This window comes from Anser anser (assembly GCF_964211835.1).
Source record: "Anser anser genome assembly, chromosome: 4".
NCBI classification, from domain to species: Eukaryota; Metazoa; Chordata; class Aves; order Anseriformes; family Anatidae; genus Anser; species Anser anser.
The window spans coordinates 3,054,491-3,077,331 of NC_139724.1; the positions used below are offsets into that span (position 1 = coordinate 3,054,491).

Sequence of the window (22,841 nt, forward strand, 5' to 3'; positions counted from 1 at the left end):
CAACCCAAAACTGCTCAGCCCACAAACGTGTATTCTGGGACAGAGCAGCACTTCTTGCGAGAGGTTTCCCCTTATCTCCTGAGCTGTACACCTAACCTGAACTACAGTTCCTATAACGCACTACTGCAGTTCCAACAAGTCCTCCATATTGAATACCTGAGGACAGTTTTATTTTAGATCAATATGGGAGAAGATAAAATTTGGCTGCACCAATATTAAAGGTTTTCTGATATTCTTGTTCTGCCAGAATTTTCGACGCTACCCCCTTTTATCGCCAATTTTGATCAAAATAACCACTTTATAAATGAATTTCCCAAGCAGAGGGGGGAAAAAAGATAAAAAAAGGGAGCACTTATTTTGCCACAGACATTATACAAATATTCATCTAAGTGATTTTCTTCTGGTTTGCTGAGCAAATGCTGACATTATTGCTGTTATCACTTATGGCATGCTTAACCCCAGTCTTGCAAACTGTTGTCAATGTATCCCCTTTGTGTGCCTGGTCCTGCTCACTGCAGCCCTCCTCTGCATAAATACCTGTGGGGCTCCGTCTCTGCTGCAACCACAGCAAATAATATAACGTACTGGAGAGACAACAGATTTAAAAAAAAAAAAAAAAGAAAGAAAGAAAGAGAGAGTTACTGAGTCCTGTTCTGAGTACGATTGATGTAGGATCATTTACAGCAGCAGTGTTACACTAGGATAGCTGATTACACCCATTCATTTGAAGGACCTGGTTCCCTAACGGCAGTCTCTCCATGTACCTAAGCCTTTTGGTGGCTGACAATGCTTTCAAGCTACTGCACAGCTTAGTGACAGCTGCTTGTTAATTACAGTCACAGTAACGAAATGAAGCTTAAACACAGACCCCTCTAGCAGATTACTGAATATTGCGAGCTATCAAGCAAGGCCCAGGCTGAGCAAAGAAACCCTTTTCAAATCTAACATCCTCAACCGTGATCTTAATTTTCCCCTTTGATTCCTGCTGTCCTCAGCCGAGACTTACCAGGGCTTGGGGGTCTTTACTTTCTTCACTGTTGCATCCATAATAATCTGGGGTTTTATCCAAGTCCTGTAAGTTCCCCGGCGCTCTCACGCCCTTATCCGAGTGACACGACTGGCAGAGGGGTGCATTGCCCATAGCAGTTCCCCGTCCCCTCCTCCAAGCGGGGCTGCCCTCGCGCCGCAGAGGGTGCCCAGCGCTCCCGCGGGACAGCCGAGGGCGCGGGAGTACCGTCGGCACGGAGAACCCGAAACCCCAGCAGCGACTGCAGGCAGCAGTCAGTGACCATTTCCAATTCAGGCGCTGCCGGCTATTTTTACACCTACCAGGCCAGCTATGCATGTAAATGGAGTTGGGCTGGGGTGGGGGGGACTGCCTTCCAGCATACAGCCCGCATGTAAAGTTAAAGTCCCACTGTGCGAAATGCCTCTACATGTGAGGGTTATTGAATTACCCAGTTGCATGCCTTTGAATGTTTTGATTTTTTCCTACTGCTCTCGGCCTCGCTGTGTTTACATAAAGCACTAAATTTCGGAACGTTGCTAATGCCTTCTGAGTTTCTAACTCAAAAAGATGATTAATTCAAGTTGCATCTATTTGATACTCATAAAACAAGACGAAATGTCTGAGTACAGAGACTTCATGAGCATTTTTTCCAGTGATTCATTTGGTATTTCATGTTCACGTGGATACTAACCACGCTGAGCTTGCTTTGAATTGATACAACCCCTGGGTTTGATTTCAGACAAGCTCAAATTTTTCCAAAAAGGACAATGCTTGTTCACTCTAGCTCTTGCCTGGATCATGTCTGATCTTGTTCTGATCATTTGTTGTTTTGTTTTAAGCATTTTTTAAGCTAGAATACCAATTAGAAGGGGAAAAGAGAGAGAGAGAGAGAGAGAGAGAGAGAGAGAGAATAAGGACATTCCCTCTAGGTTTGAGTTAGTTATCATGATTGTACCCAGGAGGACAAAAATCATTTTGAGGATTGTGTTTGGAATCCACCCATTATCCCAAACGAGGCCTACTGCTGAATTAAAATTAAAAAAATCTGAGAAATAATTAGCATTTTTAAGATGCTTCCTGAACAGCTGGAGGTAACAGAGACAGACTGCCTGTCTGTAGGTAATGGAGACCCATCGAGTACGAGTATATTGCAATTACACATCCAACCCATGAGTGGAGCTGGGCATGGATTGGAAAAATTAAGCCCCACATTCCTTAGAAACAGCGCGATCCTCAAAGGATTGTAACACCTAGCCAAAATTTTTCTCGACGGAGTTTCAAACTATTGCAAATATTGCAATGCACAGCAGTCAGGTGTCCCTGCCACCCCATTGATTTCCACCAGTTACCCTTCACAACAGCGCCAGTTACAGAGAGAGCTCTCCCCGACCCCCTTTCAAGGCTTGTTGATCTGTATAGCGTTCTCTTCTGTGTTAATTACCATGAGGTAGATTTGAAATGGCTCTGTAATTTCTCCTTGACTGATGAATGCTCCAGGATGGGAACATTAGCTCCTCTGAAAAGCCCTGGGCACTACCGCGTGTTACGAGTTTGAGCGCACACACTGGAGAGATGCATGCACAAAGTAGCTGAAACCATTGTCACTTTCAGTTATGTGATTACATATTTATGTAGAACTGAATAAAACCTGAACTACAAAGAGTCCCCAGTAATGCCATTTTTGTCAGCAACTGGCAAATACAAGCGAGAGAATGTTAAATCTTACATTCAAACAGCCCGAACTTCAAATATAAAATGACTAAAGGACAAATAAAGGCCTCAGCTCATGTTAAAATTATAATAATCAAATATAATATGTGCACACATTACTTCTTAGCTATGGGCAGTCCGGATATGAATTTGCTGCAGTGGGAATGCCAGCGGCCCCAACCATCACAACCGCACTGCAGTTCCCACGATGCTGAAACCACTGATCGCTTCTAATCGACACCAAAGATGTTCAGGAAATTTTCACGTGAGGCTAGCTGACCCACAATTACCATACACGTGTTCTTCCTTGTTTTCTTCAATTCTTCCACATGCTTACCTTGTGACAGTAAGGTATAAATACTGTCCTAACCTCTTCATGTGACTATAAAAATAAAAGGATGCTCCAAAAGCTTGACTCGACCAAAGTTCATAAAACTACGGTTCCAACATAAACCAGAACTAAAAATCCTTGGATAGAGCAGTCAATTTAATGTGAAATGAACTTACTAGAAAACAGAGAAGAGGGTGAAACAAAGCATCTGCTGAAGGGAAAAGGGTGGCAAAAACAGAGTAGCTCGCATTCCTTTGAAATAATGCATGCAGAAAGCCCCAATCTGTGTGGACATCTGATGGAGAGCAGTGGATAAGCCTTCTGCCAGAGACTTCTAACAATATTACTGTTGTTTGTCGAAACAGTTCAAAGTCATTAGGGCAAATTACTCAGAAAGCAAACATTTTCATGTTTTGCCAAACTTAGTTAGGCCATAACATTCAAAGTATATGTCTTATGATGTAGGACTCCTAGACTTTGCGGAGGAACACGCTGCAAGATCTTTGCAAGCTCTTGTGCTCTTTTTTGCTGTTGTTTGGGCTGCAAGTCTATCATATCAGGCAGCAGCAGCGAAGCAACCAAAACACAAAGGCACGCTTTTCAAGCATGAAACTCACACACAAGCTTCTTAGTCCTCCCCTCCGTACAGAAATGCCTGAGCCTGCACTGTGTTACGCTGCCAGAACTGCTCTGAAGCCAACGGCACTGCATGTCTTCACAGGGGAACTGAACTTTTTTAGGAACCTCTTGTAGGTTACTCACTGAATCCACTTAACTTTGTCATGCTATAATACACCCTCTGCTCCTCAGCAGCGCGTCAAACCTCTTTGCAACAAGAGCTCCAGAAGCTAAATGCCAACCATTAACTAAAAAAACCTTTACAAACGCTTTAAAGTGCCTGGTAAGAAACAGGGCACAGCATCTGTATACCACACTTAAGTGTTCATGCTAGCATAGCAAGCAGCTGACGGGGATGCAATCCCTCTTGTCCCCCAGCACGCTGATGCTACAGGAGAAATGTGATAACAAGTCAATAGTCCAGGAAACAGCCTTTTTGCTTCAGTTTATGCCTTGTAATTGTAAAACTTGTAAAAAATTTTGTGGAAAAAAAAATCATGCTGTGCTTCACTTCCAGTTTGTGCGTTTGCCACAGTACTTGTGGGGAGTGTGAGCTGGTTCGTTCATTTCGGCACATTTTCTCCAAAGTTAGCCTTGCAGAGTGGCAGCGTTAATGTGTCAATATTCACATTTTTCATTTTAAGAGGAATATTCTGGAAATTCTCCTGTCAGAAACCCCATTTTTCCCACTCCCTTGCCTCCTTAATTCAGATCCTAGTTATCCACACATCCAACTTGCTTTGTTCTTGTTCAATAAACTACATCATTGTCAGCTGATAAAGTACTACCTCAAAGACCGGAAAACATTGGGACAATGCAAAAAATACAGGATTTAACATGACTGGGCAAATAGGTATGACATGAACTCAATTATACATTGGCATATTCAAGCTAGGAAAGAGCAGCTCTCAGTTTGCCTGGAGCTACCAGACAGCCATAAGGCTAATTCTTCTCTTCGCGTCATCCTTACGTGGCATGGGGGCTCATTGCAACGCTTTCATTAGCTATTGTTCAGCAGAGAATCCAACCTCCTTTGGGAATTTTCTCCCTGCAACATTTGCATTTGTGTACCACTCAAATAATACAAAAAAGCGATCGGACTTCACCAAGACAATGCAGCTCAGCGAGTTCAAAATCCTCGGTAAAGACCATTACTAGTGTAACGGCCAGCTGCTAAAAATATAGAAACACATACAGAGTCCTATGAGCTGCCTTCTCTATTTCAAATAATGCTATAGGCTTTGGGAAACGTTCTGGTTTCAGCACTTGAACTCCCTCTAAGCCTGCAGCAGTTACATCTATCAACTTTTCAGCTACACAAAGCCAGTGCACAAAACCACACACAAAGCCCGCAGCAGACTTCTCGAAGTTTCATCCTGTGAGATCTTTTACATCAAGTGCAGCAAAATGTACCTTCCAGTCTCACGTAAACAGCCATTAAGTAAATTTTCAAGAGTCATAATTTGCTGTATTTTGTACTACTTACACAGCTTTCCTATCCAAGACACCTGAAAGAGATGCAGGTGAAGATAAAATTACAGAGAGTTCAGTAAAGATGTTCATTGCTAAACCTGACCAGAACAGCCTCACTTTTATTTTTCTTTACAGAAGGGCAGCCTAACACAACATATAATGCCCGTTCTGAACAGCATCAGATATTTCATAGGTATTTTTCTCAGATTTGTACCTAGCTTAGTTTAAATGTTAGCATCAGACAACTTCTGACAAAACTATCGCTACCTCAAATGCCAGCAAACACCATCATGCATCTGTGACCGCTCACATAGTCGGGTTTATTTGAAGTTTGTCGTATCTAAAAATACTGAACCTACTCAAAGCATGTAGTATACAAGTAAAACACTTGCAAAGCCCTGTAAATTAAAAATGGAAACCAAAATCCAAAGATAAATATAGATAGCATTGCATGACACCATATAAAACACTAAGTGAAAAAAAATGAGGAACCATCAAAAAGATGTACGTTAATGAAAAAACAATATGGAAAGAAATGTTTTTGTATATGCAATGCTGCACTTTTATCATATTGTATTTATTTTATGCTTCATAATGTAGCCAAGAATAAAAATAGGCATATAGCAATTATAACATCATCATCAACAAGAGCTTACTCTCTTAATTACGGTATTGCTTCTGCCATCAGTTTCTGTTTTCCAAAGATCCTTGAGATAAATAGACGCATCTCTACACCGTGACTGTCTTGCTACCGGCCATCAGGAAAAACAGTGCAACACAAAACCACTGATTTGCTGCTACTTGCAAAACCTCAACTAAGAGCTCCAAGACTAATGAGTGAGAAGCAGTGAAACCAAGGCTGTAATCTAATCTCCAGATGGAGACTTAGTTTTATGGGTACCACTCACCAGTCCGGGAACGGCAAAGCTTATGTCTTGGAAGATTAATTAAAAAAAACATTATCTTGCAGAATAAATGACAAGATGGTAAAATGGAGAAAAAGAGAGAGTTCATTCTGAGCATCACAACAAATCACAACATATATACTGTTAGTGACGTAAATCCCCAAATTTCCCTCTTAGGGATTCTTCAATAAGAAGGCAGAGTAGTACATGGCTCACTTGTTTCTGGAAATTATTTCGGGTCAGATGTTGAGTTTGTGTGGATTATAAACTCTGATGATTTATGACTTTATATCATTTATGCTGCTCTGTATTTTACAATGATAACGATGCTATTGTTGTTCTCCCAGAGATTCAGCCTTTTCTTTCTTCTGCTATTTACTGTATGTCGGTCACGCAGGGCACCACAAATAATTCCTGAAAGCCAGGTAGTCTTTATAAAAAGGCAGTTGTCTACTACAGAGGCCCTTGCAGCAAATCCTTTTCAGCTTAAATAATTGGAGTCCGATCAATTGCAGAAATCTGTTCTGAGCCATTTTGAAGAGGCCAAATCATTTTGCTATGCTTTAGATGGTGAATCATTCAACACATTAAGCATAACAATCCTCTCCAGCCAGCGACAAAGAGAACTCTTAATCTGAGTAGCACCATATGTCTTTGCCTCCCCGTGGAAGGTGGGACAGATAACCTGTCCTTCAGGCCCTGAAGGGCCGCAGGTGTCTGACACCAGTGGAAAACGATTATTTCCTTCATAGGAAGCTTTAAAACAAAGTATATAAACTATCCAACAATAACATTTTTAAAAGGTTATACAGTGCCTGCTATTCTGGGATATTTATGGCTCCCTGGTGAATTGTCAGGGACCATCCTCCAAAGAGAAGCCACCTGAGCCTGTAGCAGGCCACAGATAAAACACAGGGAAAAATTTCAAAACAAAAACTAAGGTACAAGCAATTCACATTCAAACATGCTGTCTGATAAACCCTTTGAAACACTGGCTAGAGTGTACGCAAGTGCAGAAGTTAACATTACTGTGGCATTTATACGTGTGTGAAGCTACCCGGTGGCCCAGGCCCTGCCTCACCTCCGTCAGCGTGGCCAAAAAGCGCGGGGCCCGCATGTTTGGCAGTCACTGCTACGCCGTCCCGACACCTGCCATGTTACGGGAGTGTGTGGGCGAGGGCTGTGGCACAGGAAGATAAAAAGAAATCAAATGAACGACCTGAACCTATTTAAGCTGCCGGGCATCGTCTTCCCAAGCAAGGGCAGCAGAACCTGTGGGGCTGCACGGGCAGCTCAGGGCCTGAACGGGAGCGTGACCGTGAACGGGGCAAGGAAAACCTGCCTGGCGTCGGCTCACCTGCACGACTCTGCTCTTCCGTGGCCTTGCATCCTTGCCACCCTTGTTCTGCAGGCATAAGGAACTGTTTTCAATCACCATTTCTTGTGCGTCTAATTGCTTTTTTTTCCCCTCAACAACAGTGAAACGTTTTTTGAGAACTTGCTGATCTACGTGGCAGTAAGCGCTAAGTGGTGCCTGCTTGTCTCAGGCAGTTCGGTCTAGATCTAAACCAAATATCTGGCCCTCGATTAGCTCTAATTTTTGTTCCTTAACACAGCTGGGATACTAATTCTGCCGTAAGCCATCCTGTAGGATTTCGTCAAGCTATCTCATTCAGAATTTGGAATATCCAAGTAAGGCCTCAATCCTCTTCTCTAAAGATAATCGCCCTATCTGCTCTGCTGAATGCATCAGCAGGGGATCACTGCTGACTCTGAAAATCCCAGTCTCTTAAGTCCTTGGTACTGAAATACAGAGTGCAGAGAAGCAGTCCCATGCAGACTGCTGTACCGCCCCATCGCCTTCCCCTGACGGCACCGTACGGTTACTCCCCTTGTTTTAGGGACAGTAATATCACACTGGCCCTCCTTCCCTACGTGCTTCTCACTTCTCTTTGACTTTTTGCAAAATTTCTACAACTTCCACAGACAAAAGTTTCATATCTTCATGTAAAATAAGGTGGCAAGGGGAACATATATTCTATAAAAGATAACTTCTCATATATACATATACACCTTTAAATATAACATACATATTAGTTTTCCACAACGTAACTTTCATTTTACTGTAGTTCAAAGGAATCCACCAATTCAATGAGGAATGAATGGTAACAGTATTAAATACATAATTCTTCCTTTCCATAAGATCTTACCATTTGGTCACATTCATTTAAATGAACTTTCTTCAGGCTACTGCCCAGCATTTATTCAAGTCTAAGCACGCTTCTGTCCAAATGCCAATTGTCCTTCTATATTTTGTTTATGCAGCGGTAGTATCTGCAACACTACTAACGGGAAGCGAGAGATTAATCAACTGCAGAATGATGGAGCAAAACAGCAATATGAAACAGAGTAACTGGTTTGGTCTCAGATTTAATATTTTGTTAAAAATCTAATTAACGTGCATGGAAGAAAAATAGTGAAAACACTAAGAAATGCTGCACTTGTATTAAATATCATAGAGTACTGTATCTGAAACATAAAGAAGTGCAGGTGATGATAAATTTCCTCATATTAAACATGGTATTGTACTGAAAATAACAACACTGTTTTAAAGTAGAAGGTTGGGTGTTGGGTTTTTTTCCTCCTTTAAAAGTTACATTATCACAAGCTTTGAATGTTTTTGCACTGAAGCTTCAAAGAGAAAAATGTTCTGTGGCTAACTTATTGCCTTCCCTGGAGCTCTGTCCTAGGCAGGATGATGAAGTCTACTCAGAGCCTAACATATTCAAAATGTCATAGCTAGTAACTGGAAGTTATATGATCTTATCAGACCTTGCGCAAAACTGGGAAAATCAGTTTATATTTTAAAACGCTTAAAAAGACCCACAATTTATTTCAATATTAATATGAATTTTAATTGTGTCTGTGTAAAATAATTATTTCTAAAAATTGCTTGAAATTACTGAGTAGAAAAGCATCCTCCTGTCTCAAAGAAGGTGACTGTCTGGACACACATTATGGCGAGAGAAAGAGGCAGGCTGAAGATTCAATATCTAAGAACTGCTCCAGGAAATCACAAACAAGAGTGCAGAAACACAAGCTTCAGTGTCACCTACCAGCTTAGGTACAAAACAGGGAAGAGTATCAGATATAATTTATATGCAGTAGGTTTTTTTCCGTTTCTGTATTTGCCTTAAAAAAAAAAAAAAAAAGGCCTATTCTTAGGGAAATCAACAAAGAATTGTATATTTTTGGTTAGTATTGTACCTTTGATTCAAGCTTTTACTCTCCCGTAGTAATTAGAGGTTGCTGATGTATATAATGATATGTTCTTAACGTACATACCGTTAGTTCATTTATTTGTTTTTTTCTTTATTTTGCATCCTGTGCCTGCCTATTGTCTCAGGACTCTTTACATAGATCTGGCACATCTGGTATAAAAATACTTTCATCTTGAATACTAAATTATTTGTTCTAGTAAATATGTCTTTACGGTTAAACTAAAAATCAGAAAACGAGTGTCTAGTGCTACTGAAAGAAAACTAAACCTAATCCTCCCCAAAATTCAGACATTAATACAAATCAATACATACTTTTATATATATATAATATATATATATATAAAATATATTTTATATATATATATATAAATATAAACACATTTTGAAAATTGAATATATCTGTATCAATGCTGAAAACAACCTGGCTGTGCAAAATGGATTTACATTTAGTTAAACTACAACCAAAAGGAAATGTAATTTTCTATTCTGTGATATTATAGCCAGGGTTATTTATCCATGCTCAACTAACCACACCACTAGCTGCTACACCTGAAGTAACAAAACAGAACCTGGCATTACTGAGCAGATGTCTCTGGCTCTAACAAGTTGACAAGGTTTCCGTGCAGAGGAAAAAACTCTAAAAGGCTTGTTTTTTCCCAATCCTTGAAGAAAGAGTGAGTCATGAAATGAAAAGTTATATGCTATACTCTTCACTTGTAAACAAACAGATAGGAGTGATATAAAACCAAGTTCTCAAATACTAACACTTTTTCTTTCCCCACACTGAAGTGGCTTGTGTTGGATGATAAATAAGAGATGACAATCTTCCAAAAGCAATCAAAAGCATTTTAACAGAGTATAATAAAGGATTTTGGTTTCTGCATGCAAACAACAATTTGTGCCTTATAGTTATATAAATCATCCAAACAAGGGACAAAATGGCATGAAAAGCAAGTGAGTACACTATGTAACTGAAGAAATTCTCATTATTGCAACTATATCCAGTTTTAAATATACAGTTAGAGATCTTATGACCGAAACAACATCTTCACAGAGTTTATCAGCTAGTTAGATGTGCTACCCAGGGGAAAAAAAATAAAAGCTTCCATGCAATTAATATAAACACCAAAGGTCATACTGACAAGGGTATCATCTGTAACCAAGCCCTCATCAAAGAAATTCTGTGGCTATTCTGAATTACGGATACATGAAAAATAGAGATTATGAGCAACTGACAAAAGAAAAAGGCAAAGTTTTGTGTACTGTGGTCTCTAAGGCCTATTAAAAATTGCAACATGTCTATAAATTAAAGAGAACTGAAAAAAGCACAATGACAGAAGTGAGACATTTATTTCCAGAGAAGTTGAAAGAATGCCATAAAACCTTATTCATTTGCCGTTCATAACTCACGACACTGTGATATGCACGATATTAACAGTGCACATACAGTGACTAATAAACACGAGGCAAAATAGCCAAAGTTTTGTAAAAAAGAGAAATAAACACATAAGAAAGAGTCAACCAAGTACATATTAGTTCAGGAATATTTCAAGGCTTTAGAAGAGCCCAGAGCAAGTGACCCTACGTTTGCCATGGCGGGGCAGGGACTGGAAGCCTCTTGTAGGGCAACGCAGCGCCCCGCTGGTTAGCTGGGGTCAGCCTCTATAAAGGATGCTATGGAACAGGTACATTTTACCATGTACCCCATATAATGTACTTACAGAGTTGTTCCTCTCTAGGGATTGCCCTGCTACAAAAAAGTAATAGCCTTTGACGTACGGGTTTGTGAGGTGTATTAAAAGCATGAGTTAGCCGCTCTCTAATATCTCTGGAGATCCTAATATCTGACAACAAATCCTCACCTGGACGGCACAGAACCTGTAAAACTCAGTGGAGGAACGCAGAGCCTTTTCTTCCTGAAAAGATCCAAACAAGAAATGGATTCTCTCTAAACCCAACACTGCAATTTTAGGAAAAGTGTATTTACAAACACCTTGAGTAATCACAGATGCCCTCCACCACATCCCAGCTCCTTTTCACAAAATCTCTCACACGGCATCCAAGCGATTCAATGCTTAAGAGCAGTTGCACCAGTTGTCCCTCGCCTTTCAGGCAACCAACTGCCTGCTAAGATGCAAAGGGCCCAGGAAATTCAAAGGGCTTGATATGCGCTGGCCAGTGTATAGACAACGCCTTCTAGTCTGTGCTTTGTTCTCAAGGGGAACAGTTTTATTTTATTCTCATGACAGATTATTTTGGATTTCGAAGGAAGATGAACACTTGGGTTGCCTGCACGGCAGACAATGACTTCCAGGACCACAACTACTGTAAGTGAAACAACATGGTACAAAGTATTTCTATTTCTTCCTCCTCTTCCCCACATAATGCTTATTCAATGAGGAGCTTTGTACTTTTCCTTCAAAATAACAACAACAATAAGAGCATCTGGAAAGACATTAATATTTTTCAGATGTCTGTATTGTGCTTCTTAATAAATTCAGGTAATTACCTAGCCAAAAACGTTGGGTCAGCTGTATAGACACACTCATAGAAATTCAATGATGATATGAAGAAGAGTGACCGTGCACAAAAACGTGGCCCTAACAAAGCAGCCAAGGTGCCAACCAGAAAGAAATTAATGGCACTAATGGCACAGCCCTGCTGGGGAAGATATGACCTAAACTATTAAACTACTTCTATACAAAAGGTTAGAACCAAGCCCGTATATAAATCTTTTAAGTAGATTTAATGGGAATTGGGTTGCATGAATTTAAGAGGAAATCACTCTTATTGAAAGTCAATGCATAATATCTGAATATAATAGTATTTTCCAGATTTGCCAGAGATAACTAATCGAGCTTAATTAACTGGAACAGTACATCCTTTGCAGCCTACATTTAGGTTTTTGGTTTGCTTGTTTCCCACTGGTAGCTTCTCACATCAAATGCTAATTGCTCTTCTTTGGCTGGATTCAACCTTAAGCATGACTAAACATTAGGATTTAAAGTATTTGTCAACGGGAGAATAACTGAACCAAAGTCAAATTCTGATCTTGGACACACATAAATCAAGTGCGTTACTTTGAGTGAGGTGCCTTCAAATCTGAACTTGACTTGTAAATCAGCATATTTGTTCTTCAAATTTATTGGCGTTATATTGGCTCAAACTGAGGTTGCAGATCCTAAGATAAATATTAAAAAATCTGTGCTACCCTTACAGTGCAGTCCTTACAGAGTCATGGCTGGTTTACAGTTTCATAAAATAAGATAAAACTACTATTAGATGCTAGTAAGCTCTATTAATGTCAACTAAAATTAACAAAAAGCAAAGAGAAAAACAAACAGAAAGAAAAGAAAAAAAAAATTACTGCCAGCAAGAAACAGAAAAAAATATAAAATGACCCTTCACAAAGCCTGTACTTTCTTTCAATATGAAAAACATGTCAAGGAAAGTGCTAGTAGCATTTTAAATTCTGTTTTACCTTATAACTATAATATGCCATCATCACCAAATAAATTATGTTCCTGACTTGTCCTATATATCCTACGGCTTCTCCGGGAATGAGGGAAATGCTCAGCAATGGACACTCCCCAGGCTCTGTCCCCCTGTCCCGAACGAAGTCCCAGGACCCCAGTGTGCGAGGGGATGGAGCCAGGCAGGCAGCAGAATTTGGACCAAGCAACTGTGCTCCACGCTGCTCGTAACATCCAGCCCTCTTCCACGTCAGAGCGCCTTTTCACATCTGTAGTACCAGCCCCGTTCTATCACTCTCACAGCTCATTTATTTGGGCTTGATGGATGAGCACCAAAATTTGGCCCAGAGGCAATTGCAAGATGGAAAATAGGTCACAAGCCTCCACAAACCACTCCCTTGCCAACGCGTTCTTTTAACATTGGATCTCCAGCTTTCCTCCCTGCCAGCATCTTCATAATGCCAAATGGGACAGAGAGACATAAAATTTCAATTACATGCGATGAGAAAAGAATATGTTTCCAATTAGGTAAGTGCAGTTGTTAATAGGCAGGGTCAGAAATAGATTCCAATTTATCTGGAACTGACTTCTGCTACCCTTCCTTTCAGAGGGCAGTGTGTTTTCATACAGCTACCCTCAGCACAGAAGTCCTATGCACTTAATTAAGTGCTTATCAACAGAAACAATATCGTTCATTGATCATTAGCCTATATTGTATCGGTGAAGAATTAGGTTGGCATTCTGCTTTATAGTATTCCCTGCTACCTGAGATTACAATAAATTCAAAAGAAATAGGAAGAGGTACCAACATTCCCATCCCACCTGTAGATGCTCCCTGTTTTATGGAACATTGCACTGAACTTTCCTACGAGATGGGTGCCTTCAGGAACTAAATCCAGATAATCCCTCAGAGCAAAAGCAAAATATGTGCCATATTTGAGACATAACTGAATATAAACCAGTAGTATAATAATTTACATCAACACCAGCAAAGTGAAACTGTAAGTCTGATTATTTCTACGAATTTTGAAAAGTATTAATTGTATTGCAAAGCAGAGTTAAGTACAATTATTTCCATTTTACATACATGGAAGGCAACCTTTAGCCAGGTTCAGACCTGAGGTCATGGAGGAGGTCCACCGACAAAGCCCCAGAGCCCCAGTCTTCATCCACAGCCTTATCTGTAAGACTACAATTCCCCCTTGAATTGCATTTTGCAATCAGAATGAGTAAAAATAACATGGAAAAAAAATACAACAGTATTTTATATGGCATGCTAATCAACGGCCAAAAAAAGCCCTGGTAAGTATATATATTATGCAATGATATTCTAATAGAGAAACTGGTTTTGTATCATAAAATAATTCAAGTGGCCAACATTTGCCAGGGAATTAATATGATGTCAAAGACCTCAGAGCCTATGTGAGACTTTTGAAAAGTCTTACTGCATTCAGAGTGACAAATAAAAGCCTTTTTTTTTATTACTGCAAAGATGACTCATTTATGGGAGGATATCAACACCACACACATGGGAAGCAGCTGTCTGATTAAGAATATTTGGCTATTCTTATCCATTCTCTGTAAGCCTGCTCCAACACCCACTGAAGTCAATATGATCTTTGCCTTTGGATTTCAAGAGGATCAGTTTTTCCCTGGTCAGGCTCCCTCTTTCACTGAAGGACTCTGAAGGACAAAAATCAAGGGAGGAAAGCCCTGGGCACTTCTGCCGGCCACCTTTTTTACAACCCACAGCCTCTTCAACCAATGGTCAAGCATCCTCAGTCCTTTTGCAAGCAGCGAGGCGTCAACATTTCTGTCTGCGTGGGATGTTTCAATTTGTGCTTTTTCCTTGTTGTTTTAACATAAAACTACTATTTCTAAAAGTGAATTTTAAATCAGAGATATTTTTTCCCTTTTATCTTAAACTCACTCCATAAGCTACATAGTACAAAATAAAGTCACATTCATCACAAGGAAGAACGTGCCAGATTTTAGCACAGTATCAGAAAACTTAGGATTTTCTAATGCATAATACTGGGAAGAAGAAGAAAAAATGCAAGAAAGCGAAGGCTTAAAGATCACTAGAATTGAAATCATGTTAGCTTGTCACTGAAAATTCAATTCTTAAATATTTGTGGGGTGTTTTTTTCTTGGACCTGAATTGAAAATGCAGCGAACAGAAAACCAAAGCTCCTTCCTATTCCGAAAAGAAGATGGCCATGGCTCCAATTTTGCAGGACCATGCAATTCTTTTGGAGGATGAGGATGGTATTTCACCTTTTGTGAAGATGAATGCTTAGCAACTTTTCCCAAATGCCTGCAAAGTCAAGCTTTCACTCTATGTAGCAGAAATTCTGTTCAGGGGCTACGCAACACACTGATTTACATATTTAACATTTATGCTATTGGGATGAGAGCTTGTGTATAATTGCTTAATCACTTTTTTGAAATTATTCAGATGCTTTTCCGATATTTATCAGTTGGACACTTCAGCAGTTCCATGGGTCTTTTGATTATCCACATATATTTTTAAAAGGACTAAAGGTACTGAAGTTATTTAAAAAATTAATAATAAGACTATTTTATATAAATTAGAAAATTCTTCTATGTGTCCGCTGCAAGATATTTTCTGTGGAAGCATCCTGTACGTGTGTCAAATGAAAGCTATCTACACATAGCAAAACTTTGACCCTTCTTGCTGCTCAGTGACCACCACCTGGCACGGTATTAACTTTGCACAGTGAAGATGTCCCTATTTTTAACACTTGCAAGAACTACCCATGACAAAGCCACGGATGCCCTAAAGCAGTATTTAGGATGTGAAGATTCTTGCAGAATTTCTGATACTATTTCTCATGGCAAATAAGGGTCTCCCATCCCCACAAACCTGGAGGAGGTTAAAGTTCCTGTGAGAATGACTCGAGGAATTCAAAGACGTAACAGCTTACTTAATTTAAGAAGCCCTAAGACTTCTTAGCACGCACAAAAAAGAACTAAAATATGTATCACTTACTCATCTTTCAGTCTGAAGTATGAGTATCACAGGAGCTCATACACCACTGGGACAAGCACCTTTCCATCACAGGGACCACGTCATTCTTTGCTGCACATACATTCCAACGAAACAAACAGGAGAGTATATCAGATAGCCCTACTTGAGCTGGTCAATAGAGGTATCTGGACAAACATAAAGGGCCATTGACTGGAAGGATCTCAACTACTGGAAATTACTTTCAAAAGTAAAAGCGCAGAAGAATATTTAGGTTTTCTGTCCAAATAGGTTGAAGTGCACTAGCCTCTTTGCGAGGCTGAAGCAAGCAAACTTGTTCTTCAAAAGGCATTACATGTATGACGTATGAACATCTATAGCTCCCGGCGCTGGAAAAACCTGCCTTCGTTTTATCCCTCTGCCTTTGCAAAACTCTCTCCAATTCCACTTGTGATTTTCTGGCTCTTTTTGCCCCTGCTAATTATTTTAATCATTATCTTTAGAACATTATTACAGTTTATAAATAGTTCTTGACTACCAAAGCCCTCCTTGTGCTAACAACCTAACGATCTGAACAGAACACGAACTTATCTAAAGAACATTTAAGTCCTGAAGGTATAGCTGCACAACATTATTTTCCACCATAAATAATCCCTTTCTCCACCACGTAACTATTACACAAATTGAACAAATGTTCACAAATTACATTTGAAAATATAAAGCACTAAGATGGTTACATAATATGAGGTGAATTATCTTCTATTTGAAATGTTCTGGGAAAAAAAAATCCTAAATCTCTTGAAATCATTAGCAAATCTTTCAGGGATTTTACTGAATTAAGATTATACTCTATATTGTTATAAAACCTAGTGTTCTCTAATAATGTTTACTTGTAGATCCCTATCTCTAAATTATCTCCCACTCTCTCAAAAATCATTTCCAGAAGGAGGGTGGCTCCCCTCAAGTGCTCTGCCCCGTACTATAATGTTTGCATACTGAAGCTGGGTTGACCAGCTAACATTAAAAAAGTAAAAATAATAATTAAAAAAAAAATCTCAGATACCTTGTCTGTATTTCAGGCTTCTGGACTGATGATTACTACTATGACAGCGTAGTGACTACAAAATAACTACAATTTCTTGCTAGAAATAAAGGAGTAAGCTACTGCTACATCGCCCAGCTGCCTTAGGAATATGGGTAAATGGAGATAAAGAGAACGCTGACGACCACTAGCCCTCCTACAGCCTGCATATTCGTAAGCTGAAGCACTAAATTGTTCCCTCCTAAGTTGCTGCTGGAGAATTTCCTTTTTCCCCTCCATTTTAATGAGCAATGCTAGGAACAAACAGGCACCGAGGATTCCATCAGAGTACTGCCCCGAAGGTTTGCTCTTACAAACGCTCTGGGGAGGAATCCTCAGGGTGTCCTTGTGCAGCTCCAACAAGCCACAGCCCTGTGCGGGTGATGCCGCAGCCTCGGAGCTCCAGGGAGCTGCGCCGGATCCTCCCATACCTGCGTGCCCATCTGCAAGCCCATGCTGCAGACACGTCGGGTACCAAATACTGCATTAGGGGGGGTTAAGGCTGCGGCTCCCTTAGGAGCACGGGGAGATGGCAAAGCCCATCTGTCCTTCCTTCAGCCCGCGAGAAGCCCCGTGCTGCAATGCAGCGCTCTGCTACAGAGCGAGCTCTGTGTATGGCTATTAATTATTTCTGATTTCATTTGTTTGGGAAACCTTTTTCCGGGCTGTGTAATTCACCGAGGTAATGCCGCGCGCTACTTCCCGGGAACAGGTCTATTAAAGTGTGTGCTGCCAGTGCCTCTACCTGAGGACAGAGAAGTTCGTAAATAAATTACTACCGAGGAAGCGGACGAGTGGTTTCTCCACCTTCTAGACAATGCTGCAGTCTGTGTGTTGTCACTGGGAGAATCAGGAGCCAGAACACAGCTCAGGGACTTTTTTGTCACCCTGAGCACGACCCTGGTGCAGGCTGGCTGCTCCACACAAACACGGCAGCAGGATCCAGACTCCTGCACATCTTCCCACGAGTTGCCATGGAGTCTCCGTGCACTCCCACCGAAAGGCTTAGCTGCTATACATCAGTTGCTATTGCTACTGACCAGACAAAATAACTTTTTTCTTTTTTTTTTTAAATCTAATTCACTTTTTTATCTCCATCAAATGCCATTTGCAAAATGATCCCATAATCGTTAAAGCCAAGCCTGCTTTGCACACAGCAGCTTGGCATGTCACTTCCAGGCTCACATCAGCATTTTCACTGAGTTACTTCTGCAAAGTCAAGGCATTCTGGAACCAAAATCTATGCACATGTACTTTTTTAAATGAGCAACATAAAATGAAATAGGCTCCATTTAGAAAACATTTTTTTTCCTTCTTTTGCCATTACCTAAAATGTAATTTTTAATTTGGTGCAAGAATGTAAGCTTTATATTGAGAAAGATCATTGGTCCTATTTCAATAACCTCTTTCCAACAGCAACTAAAAGAGCCGGTACCAAATCTGCAGAGACCCTGTGCAGAGGCTAAACCAGATGTAACTTACAGCACTGCCTGGCTTAACTCAGTGGAATTGAGCCCACGTAGCCTGGGACCATGGGCGATGGCCATGACTCCTTCCCTGCAGGCAGTCCTGGTGGCTGGTACCACGTCCATCAGCAAGACTGAAACGTCCTTGCTGGGCAGGGCTGTGAGCTGCTGGCTGATCGGGGCCTCTTGTTCGGTAAATCTCAGTAAAGCCTCCCAGCACTACAGCAGTGGCAGTGCTGGCAGCGTGCTGCATGTAATTCTTTGTGCTTCGGTGCCTTAAAAATTAATAATAATAATACTTTTTTAAAACGCAGAGTGAGAAGGCAGAACAAGGTCTAGCCACCCCTGGTGATACCCTGGCCTGGGCAGCAAGGCACCAACCAGCTTTTACGTGTGCAACCCTGCTGCTGCACTGCCAGCTCCACCGGTTTTGTGCACTGACGTGTCCTGATCAGACATCCTGGCAGAGTACAAGCTAGAAACAGTAAATAATTTAAAATAAGCCTAAATTATTGAACTTAAAACAGCCTGGAAAGGTTTGTCCTTACGGCTCCATAGGCTGAAACGATCTTCTATGAGCCTGGGGAAATCAGGGCTATGCCCACCCTGGGGGAGCGCCGCTTCTCAGCAATGGCTTTATTTCACACAGAAACAGAGAGAATGCAGATCCCAATTATTAAGGAAAAAAAAAATCCATATCCTTCCTCAGGTCAGGTACAATAACAGTATCATATTATTTTTCAAATACAAAACATAGTTTCAGCAGGTCGTGGAAAACATAACCATCTCTTTCATAGACGTTGAGTCTCAATGGACTTTTTCAAATGCACATGCAAACAGCTTTTTTATTCCAGTGGTCTTTCTCTTCCTCTGTTTTTCCTTACTCTCTCTTCCTCAGGTAACAGTGACCACAGAGCTGTTTCCACCAGATTTGGTGCGAATTTTGCTGGAGGATGAGAAGCTGACTGAAATATCAAATATGTATTCTGAAACGTATTTAGGCTCTTTTCCTTAAACCTGTCTCCTTCCAGAAGCCCTAAGCGGCAAATAAACTTTCCATATCCTGAAGCGGTCAGCATGCTAAATTCTTCATTAGAATCAACAAACAGACAGTAATTGCAATTTATTTATTTATTTAACTGCAGCCTTGTGTTCAGTCACTTGTAGAAGGGCAGCTACCAATTAATCTGTATTGATCTGCATGAGGAAGGTCTTAGGGAAGGAATAAATGTTGACATAGTTTTGAACCAATCCTTGAAAAACTATCATCAAAGCACTGAGTGAATTCACGTTATATGGAACTTTTATAATTACCTGAGAGAAAACCAAAGAACTGTACCAACATGTTAGCACCTTGTACAGTGCCAGCTCGGGGGACCATCTGAAATTCATTCAGCAACATTTGTCAGGTTTCAGTAACTCATATCATATGCTCCAGTATATAACTGGGTAACGGTGTGGAATGCCTACCCCTATTTACAGCCGGACAACTCCACCAAATGGTGAGGAGAACTGCTGCTTTCAGCCATCTGTGGCCTATCGTCATTTCAGTGAGGTTGCTAGCAGGTGCGTTCACCAGGGCGTAGGTAAGTACAGGAGCACAGTTCTGGCAAACATGCATGTTCCCCTAAATATGAGCTTCCAGTCAGGGAAAAGTATCCTGTCACAATTCAAACAAACATACCCAATGTTATAATGGCTGATGCTAAAAAAGGTATTGCTTGGCATCAATGCAGAGAACAGGCACTATTAAAAACAAACCAAAAGCCTTCAAACGCTATTGTATGGACACGGACAGTCAAGTCAATGAAGCATGGAAACACTTTTACCATCAGCTGTAGTATTTTGTTAAAATTCTATGAAAGAAATAATCTTAAGTTTGGATAAAACTCATGACAAGCTCACAGAAATGCTAGTAGCATTAGGAACTTACACAACATGCAGTCAGGAGGCGAATAGGTACTACAGGAAACGTGACAAGTCTCACCAGTATCAGGGGAACTTTTCCTGAACAAGGTCAAGTCTCTACTTTGGAACGTGTAATAAATTTTTTACTGGAAATAAGTATGAAAAAATATTTGAAGTGGAAAGTTTTCTGTTAGATTGGTCAAGAAAACCCAAAATTACCGATAGTAGATTTATCCTTTGTTTAGTCCTATTCTCTACACTATCTTTAGCATAACACTGTGTGACTAACGAACATTACTTCCTAAATTTGTACTTCCTTATTCAAATATGACCGGGCCTTGAAAGGATGACTGCCAGTTATCTCATTAACCACCAATTTATACGCCTAATCAAGGCATTAACACCAAAAGAGTTTTAAAACTGCTGTAAAGTCATTGTACAGGAGTTAAATATCAGACAGCATCCCAAATTGTACGCGGAATGCCTGCTTCTGTTTCTATTATGACGACTTATTAACACTTAAGGAAGAAACACAAATGACACTCAACCAAGACATACGCGCTTATAAAAATGTTTGTTTAAATTGTGAAACAACGGTAGGACGGATGTTCACAAAGAAAAGGCTGACAAACAATTCCTATTACAGGGCAGATGCAGTCCGTGACGCTTCCTGCGCTCCTGATCCCCAGAAACACAGTCTGGTTGTGCACTGGGTCTGTGCCGGGAGGGCATCATCTCAGGGGCAGAAGTGTTGCCTGACTGACAATAACCCTATTGTGCTGCTCCCGGACATACCCTCCATTTCTAGGCTCTGGATGTGCTGTATGTTGGCGCCTACAAACACCAGAGCACAGCTCGAAACATCACCGTTGAAGTACGACCTCTCAGTGTTCGTATGCCATTATTTACTTCTCTCAGGTGCCAAACTTCCTCCAGGAGGTCAATGGAAATGCCTGGAGGACTAAATGACAGAAGCCAGCTTCCCAAAAGCTTGACATCTCACAGTTTAACATCTAACATCTATATTTCCTGATCTTGGCCTGTGTTTGTGAAACCTCCCTTAAAACACTTCTTTTTAATTGCTTAACAGAAAATTGCCCAAACAAAGTAGTAATTCTTCTAGAGGTGCAGACAACGGCACCAGTGTAATGGACATAAGACATCGCCAGAGCAGAAGGTAAACAAAACCAAACAGCCAAAAAGCCACAGAAGTTTGTAAGGAATAATTTCCTTCAATGTATAAATGTGGTCTCAATTGTTTTTTGCATTCACTTATAGCTCCTGATAAGTAGGATTGACACCTGTTATATTTCTGCAGTTCCTTCAGGCAGCTGCTGGCATTTCTCCTCTCTCTTAGTTGCTCTTTTAAAGCTCAAAAGAAGTTCTTTTTACTGAAATAGATGGAGTGTGAGATGAAAACTTTGGCATTTCGGAGGTTTCCATAACTTTATGTAAGCAATCACACTGCAATTAAATTCAGCCATAAAATCCAAAGCATACAACACTAAATGGGATTGCATCAAGCGAGCTCAGTGGTGCCAAAGGATAGGTGGAACACAGCAGCAACAGGTTTTTCCTCCTCCTGTGTACAATGCCTAACAGCTGTGCTGTGAGCCCAAAGGTTCATCTCCTTTGGGGGGGAAGGTGGGAGAAAGAAACGAAGACACATGCTTGTATCACTCTAGCTTCCCATGGCTATAGGAGAAGCACAGTTCCAGCTTTCAGCAAGGAGTGTCATACAAGCTGGACCCGGACCCAGGCCCAAGCTTGCTTCTCTGCACTAAATGCGTGAGAAATGAGTATTGCCACTATCTTTAGCCCATGATACTTATCTACTAGCCAACTCCTTCATCCCGGCTCGAGACAATATTTTCTCTTTTATTTTAAAGCTGCAAAGCGGCACGTTCACCCAAGGTTCCAAACACACGCTTAGGTAAAGGATCTGTGTTTTCAAACGCAGTCTACATATGATTTATTGAGACCAGATAAAGCTTGTCTTTCAAAAATTACCACAGAAATTAAATTTAAAAGCCACATATATATCATGGTATGGTTAGGCAACAAACCTATATAAAGGCGAGTAGATTTAAAGTTGTAATGAAGATTGCTCCTTTCCCATCAGAAACAAGGGAACTGGATATCATTGGTCTTTACTACAACCCTTAGGTCACTTTATTTCAGAATATTGTGTATTTATTCCCAGTTTAATTACGGCAAACAATGCAAGGTTCTCAAAGAAAAACAAACTAGACAAATAATGATAGTTGGCACTACAGTATACTTGCATACATATGCAGTATGCATATACTTGTGTACATATACTGTATGCATATGCATATATGTATACATATACTTGTATACAGTATACATATAATGATACTTGGCACTATAGCATTCCCTATCTGCAGAAGGCTGAACGGGGCTTAATCAGCACTTATTTTAGAGCCCCAGTTGGTTTTCCTCTTTTAGATTAAACCCACGCTGAACGTCACAGGTAACTCACCTAGGACAAACTGCACAGGACATTCAAGTCAAACGCATTGAGAGTTCCCGTGCAGTGAATATGTTAGATGTGAACAGATGTATAATCTTTTGCA

General features: G+C 40.5%; 1 protein-coding gene across 35 annotated transcripts in view; it reads right to left on the minus strand.

The window, feature by feature from the left end:
* ANK2 (ankyrin 2) overlaps positions 1-22,841 on the minus strand; it is a 352,274-nt gene that overhangs the window by 160,492 nt on the left and 168,941 nt on the right. For 4 of the 35 annotated variants that reach the window (XM_083833338.1, XM_083833332.1, XM_083833335.1 and 1 more), the window contains exon 1: positions 1,007-1,315. The exons of 18 other annotated variants lie outside the window; for them this stretch is intronic. In XM_083833338.1, coding sequence (XP_083689464.1) covers positions 1,007-1,141 — 135 coding nt within the window. In that variant the 5' untranslated portion in view covers positions 1,142-1,315. Of the gene's footprint in view, positions 1-1,006; positions 1,341-8,256; positions 8,368-22,841 lie in introns of those variants that run through there. 13 more of the 35 variants (XM_083833329.1, XM_083833318.1, XM_083833324.1 and 10 more) reach the window with 10 other exon arrangements.